Source organism: Poecilia latipinna, unplaced genomic scaffold, assembly GCF_001443285.1.
Source record: "Poecilia latipinna isolate Pla-1442-1.1 unplaced genomic scaffold, P_latipinna-1.0 Scaffold169, whole genome shotgun sequence".
Taxonomy (NCBI): domain Eukaryota; kingdom Metazoa; phylum Chordata; class Actinopteri; order Cyprinodontiformes; family Poeciliidae; genus Poecilia; species Poecilia latipinna.
Genome location: NW_015112785.1, coordinates 583,263 through 589,272, shown reverse-complemented (window position 1 = coordinate 589,272; position 6,010 = coordinate 583,263). Strand labels below are relative to the sequence as shown.

Sequence of the window (6,010 nt, the reverse complement as noted above, 5' to 3'; positions counted from 1 at the left end):
GTTTTCTTGCCCGCAAGACCCGTTTTCGCTATTTTAAACCCAAAAAAAGGGTGGACAAATTTTTTTTTTTTTTTTTTTTTTTTTTTTTTTTTATTGTTAAACTCGTTGGATTTGAAGCTTTATGTTTCGGTTCTGTTCGTTTACAGGAACGTGTACAAAGACCTGCGTCAGATCGAGCTGGCCTGCGACACCCAGGAAGACGTGGACAGCTGGAAGGCCTCCTTCCTCAGAGCCGGCGTTTACCCAGAGAAAGACCAGGTGCTCAAGAGATTACCGCTGTCGAGACGTCCCCTGTTTTTCAGTTTTCAGACTCTCTTTTGACTTTCCTAAAAAGGTTTCCTTTGCGTGGGTGATGTGATGTCCGCTTCTGGTGTCCCTCAGCACGAGAACGAGGACGCCATGATTCCCGGGGACACGGTGTCCATGGACCCACAGCTGGAGCGCCAGGTGGAGACCATCCGCAACCTGGTGGACTCGTACATCAGCATCGTCAACAAGTCCATCAGGGACCTCATGCCCAAGACCATCATGCACCTCATGATCAACAACGTACGTCCCGGGTTTTCTTTCCACGTTAAGCTGAACATTTCTGCTACCAGCTGGTTCTGCTTGGTGCGTTTTAAACGGGTTTCGAGGAAAACGTCACAGTGAGGCCAAACACAGACGCACACAAGCAAACGCACTTGGTTTCCGTTTTCTTCACAAAATTTTACCAAACCCAGAGACATTCATTGGGATTTCAATGTATAAAACTCTTTTAAGTGCACTCAGCTATAATATTTATTGACTGTATTTTGAAAACATGTTTAAAAAAAAAGCTCTTAACAATATTTGCTAATTTCTTGTCTTTGACGGGTGTTTTCACTCCTCTTTAGCTTCTGCAGAAAATCAGCTGATCCATTGAGCACATAGCATCAACAATGAAGCTTTGCAGAAAAAGTGAAATGCATTACTAGTGCTGGTTTAATTTGTTGTTTAAATCTGTTTTTGAGTGACTTTGATGTTTAAATGTGACAAACACAAGCTTAATAGGGCCAAACTAAAAGACTTTCTTTTTTGAATTGCTAACATAGAGACAATAAAGTCTCTATGTTATAAAGTATTAGTAGAGTAGATGCATTATTACCAGAAGAAAGTCGTAAACTTCTGGGAAGATTGATTTAATGATTTATCTAGACCTAACATGGCGCCTATTTGGTTCTTTCTTCAATCGTTTCAAAGTCAATTGCATGACAATTTGATGCTGTCGAGTTTGAAAATGAAACATGTCCTTATTTGTAAAAACCGATACCAAAGAATAACTTTGTGAGGTGCTCGACGTTCCTCACTTTACATTTTTAAAATAAATGTGTCACGCTTCAGACGAAGGACTTCATCCACTCGGAGCTGCTGGCCTACCTGTACTCGGCCGGAGACCAGGGCAGCCTGATGGAGGAGTCGGCGGAGAAGGCTCAGAGGAGGGACGAGATGCTGAGGATGTACCACGCCCTGAAGGAGGCGCTCGTCATCATCGGAGACATCAGCACCACCACCATCTCCACGCCGGTGCCGCCACCCGTAGACGACACTTGGATCGCCAAAGAAGCGAGGTGACAAATGTTAGACAAACGAATGCGTGAAAAGTTTTAATACTTTTAACTTCAGACAGGTTTCAACCTGCTTAATGGTCAAAGCTTCACCTGCAGTGGACGGTGAGTCTCCAGATTAGACAAAAACAAACCTTAAAAAAAAATTTATTTAGGAAATATTAAGTTATTGATAAAATACATATTTCTGTTCCAACATGTTTTTATTTCTATGTGCTGCAATAGAAATAAATAACAAAAACGATGCAGAGTAAAAGTGTGATGAAATGTTTGCGTTTTCTTGTTTTTGTCATGTTCGCATATAACATGCAGGTGAAAAATTAATAATTTTTTCAACATTAAAAAAAAAAATCTGAAGAGATTCAGGTGAGCATGACTAAAACTCTGGTATTAGTGTAAGAGTAAAAAGTGTGAATAAATTAAGGATTCATGATTTAATTTTAAAAAATACGTGTTACAATTTTTCTTTTTGTTTAGATTTTTATTGTTTATTGAAAATGTAAACAAGAGCAAACTGCCTTTATCATAATGCATAATGTCCACCAGGGGGCACCAAAGGGCTGTCAGTTATGAGACCAGCAGCTTCTTCCTTTCTTTGCGATGCAGTTAGAAAATAAACGGCTTTGATTTGTTCAGATTATCCATGATGAACATGAAATGTTAAAAGCAACACCTGGCTCTTTGTTCCAGTCCTCCTGCGGCGTCCCGACCTCTCGCGTCAACCGCACCCCCTCCCAACCGGCCCCCGGCGGCGAGGGGCACCCCCGCGGGTGCGCCCGCTCCTCTGAATCCGTCGCCGGCGTTCGGAGCGCCGCCCGTTCCGTCTCGTCCCGGCGCTCCGTCGCCGTACGATGCCAACTCGGCCGTGCCCCTCATTCCTTCGAGGCCGCCCCGCGTGCCTCCAGCTCTGCCGCCGGGAATTCCCAGGTAGATGGAAACACACACACACACACACACACACACACACCCCTACACATCCTTACGTGATTTAGAGTTTTGTTGTGACGTATCATGAGGACCTTTCGGCAGATGGACGGTCACTTGCCTTTTTTTTTTATGAGTTCATCTCATCTGTTTTCTTTCTTGGTCCAAATGTAAATGTGGGAAATATTTTATTGATAAAAGTGACAATAAGAGGAATTTATTCCTACTTTTTTAGGGCCACAGCAATCATAGCATCACAAGCACACATACTGGAACTGAAAAATGTTCCCATTTGTAATGTATAAGTGCCGTTTCTATCACTAAGCTGCACGCAGTAACAGTATTTAATCATATTTTCAAATTGATTGATACTTATTGACGCTCTCATTGAACAAAGAAAATAGTAAAAACAACATTTCTAACAGCATGGGCAGTTTGTGGGGTTTCAAACATCATTAATTGAAATTTATTGTTACAACAGTCAAAACTCTTATCACGATAAATGATTACCAATGCAATAATTATGTCACCTGACCTGGTTTCATCATGCTGTGGTATTTCAGGAAGTTCACAAAAATTAATTTTTAACACATAGCACTGAATGTTATAATAAAAAAGCCAGACTCCCATCTTCGAAAATGTAAAATTAGCATCAACAAGTAAAATAATGAGCATTAATGCATTTTTTAAGGCTATATTCAGATTCTAAACTAAATTATTTTTTTATTATCAATTGCAGTTGCATGTTATAACATTATCACACCCTAAATATAAAGGGTTCAATGAAGCTAAGCTAATAACGATTAAAAGCCCAATGGGCTCCGTGCATCATGTAAACATCTAGATAAGGCCGTACCATCTGGGCTCCCGTTTCAGATTAATTTAAAGTTCCTGAGAAAATCTTCCGAACAGATCAACATGAGCTGATAGAAATGTTGCATGGACAGCTTATCATCAGTCTGGGTCCAGCTGAGACTCAGTCTGATGCGCATTCAGACTGAGCTTTACGTTTTTGTTGGTAATTAGCAAGCTGAACGCCTGAGCACCGTTTTAAAGCTTTCAAAGCGCCGTTGGTGCTTCAGGGTCAGAAATCCGGACCAGAATTTAGACCCGTTTCATGTCTGGCTTTCCGTCTGCATCCACACCGACACAATAGGTGACCCTGTTGCCATGGTAACGGGCCCAGGAAGCCCATAAGTCTCCACGCATGACGTATCTCCCGTTCTGTGTTGCTGGGGGTTTTATTTGGTGGGGGGGGGGTTGTTTTGGTGCTTTGGGAGCAATCGCTGCATGACTAAATAGTAACATTTTCCCCTCGCATGTTTTTTTTTTTTCTTTGTTTCCCTTCCCTTTTCCTCTCTTCCACCATTTTCTCCTGCAGCAGAAGACCGCCGGCTGCACCCAACAGACCCACCATCATCCGCCCTTCAGAGCCCTCCCTGCTCGACTAGAAACTCCCTCAAACGTCATTTTGTTTTCCTTTTTTTCTCTCCATCTGGTCTCTCAGACCCTGTTTACACTTTTCTATCGCTTACAAGCAGAAATGTTCTACTAAAAATAGTTTCTACTCTGTGATTACAAACTACTGTTATGCTCTTAGGTCTGTGCTTTTCAGAGGCATTTTTGTGTAGATATTTTTTTTTTTTCCTTAAAGCGACGACATGAAGGCAAAATGAAAAGATATAAATTTGATGACAAATTTAAAGCCTTCCTCAGAAACTTTGTAATAAAATCCATCTTAAAGCGGCGTATGATGTACAACTTTTTTTTATGACGTAAGAGAAATGTTTGTGAGCTGAACACTTGCTAATGTTAAATCTGCAGCATTGACACACTAACAGCATTTAACGAAAATAATTATTCTCACATGGTTTTTCTTTTCACTTAAGTTGATTTATAACATTCAGCTTCTTGCCAGATAGTTTTTTTTTTCCTTAATAACACACTCCTGTTAGGTTTATTGCTTCTCCTTCTGTGGGAAATGCAAACCTAAATCAGAGATGGAAACCAGAAGGGAAGTGCTGACGTCTTATGTAACACTAATAACTACACAGATGTTGATGTAAGAATGTCCTGTGCCTGCGAGTTTCCACAAAGCTTACCGTCAATGGAACAAATGTCACAACGTCTTTGAAATTTCATCAGCGCATAAAGCCATTTGTTAAATAAATCTGAGAGACGTCGCCTTTATGTTTATGAATAAAACACAAATCGAGACCAAAAGCTCTGGTGGTTGGTGCTTCTTCTGGCTGCATGCCTTTTCTCGTGCTTCTGTTGTTTTTCACTCAAGATGACATGAGCAAACGCTTATGAAATATTTGCATGGTGCAAACCTGGAAGCAGCTGAGCAGAAGTGAAACATTTCCTCTGATGGAGTCGAGGTCAGTTTGGTTGGTGCTGCATGTTTATAACAATGTGGAATCCTTCGAATGACTTGTTTTTAATACATTGGGATCAATGTTCAATGCAAACGCACTCGGGAAAGACGTAGGGAATCTGGGATCAAACCACAGGAGGGAAACAAAACGGCAGTGATTTACCGGTAAGTAAGAAGCAGAGCCAGACGTCGCTGCATTCTTTACACACCAAAACTTTTACTGTATAAATTAAAGAATGTGTGGAGATTGAACTATACAAGTTCCTCTGCAACCAAAGAGCCGGTTTCGACCTCAATCCAGCGAAACAAAACTCGTTTTGAGCCGCAAATGTTTTGATTTTTTTTTTTTATTTTTTAGGTGCTGGAAAAAAGAAACCCTTAGTAGAGGAAATATGGAGTCATTTTTAAAGAGCTACGTTTTTATTTCAATTTTTAGGGTTTAGTATTCAGAAAAACAAAACTTTATAATATACATTTTGTTCAGTCTAATATTTGTGTAAAAAAAATCTTATAGTTTCAAACCTAAAGACAAGAAATTGTTCTAAAAAGCATCTTTTGTTGGAAATTCAGTGCAGCTATTCTAACTACTAAAGGTCTTATTAGAAATGTATTAAGAGCCATTGTTAGAGGTTTAAAGAGCCACTTGTGGCTCCAGAGCTGGAATAACAAAGTTAATACATTTTAATTGCATGGCATTTAATAATCACCCAAAGATACTTTACAGGATTACAATATGAAATCAAACAATGACCAGGAAGGTCCCCATATCATGATACCTCGGCCACCGTGCTTCACAGCTGGCTGGACTTTATCGTTTTGGATGACATCTGATGAAGCTTTTGCAAACATTAAAAAAAAAAAAAAAAGATTCACCAAATATGATTTATTTTTATGTCAGTCAATGAGAAGGCTTTCCAACCTGGAAAATTTGGAGCTCATCACTAAAAAAAATGAGAAAGCGATGCATTTTTTTATTTAAAGGTTTTAAGTTTAAAACGTATGTGAGCATATGCGTAATTATTGCTTTTACTGTAAATCTTTTTCGATTGGCTAATATTCTACGTCGTAGTTTTCCATTTTCTTCCATTAAGTTCCAGTTTTGGCTTTCATTATAAAACATCTC

At 39.8% G+C, this 6,010-nt stretch overlaps 1 protein-coding gene across 5 annotated transcripts in view; it reads left to right on the top strand.

Moving 5' to 3' along the window:
• Positions 1-6,010, top strand: part of dnm2b (dynamin 2b) — a 29,041-nt gene that overhangs the window by 19,422 nt on the left and 3,609 nt on the right. For 2 of the 5 annotated variants that reach the window (XM_015030023.1, XM_015030022.1), the window contains exons 16-20: positions 147-258; positions 382-549; positions 1,363-1,589; positions 2,277-2,513; positions 3,895-4,733. In XM_015030023.1, the coding sequence (XP_014885509.1) occupies positions 147-258; positions 382-549; positions 1,363-1,589; positions 2,277-2,513; positions 3,895-3,961 (811 nt within the window). In that variant the 3' untranslated portion in view covers positions 3,962-4,733. Of the gene's footprint in view, positions 1-146; positions 259-381; positions 550-1,362; positions 1,590-2,276; positions 2,514-3,891; positions 4,734-6,010 lie in introns of those variants that run through there. The other 3 variants (XM_015030021.1, XM_015030020.1, XM_015030024.1) reach the window with 2 other exon arrangements.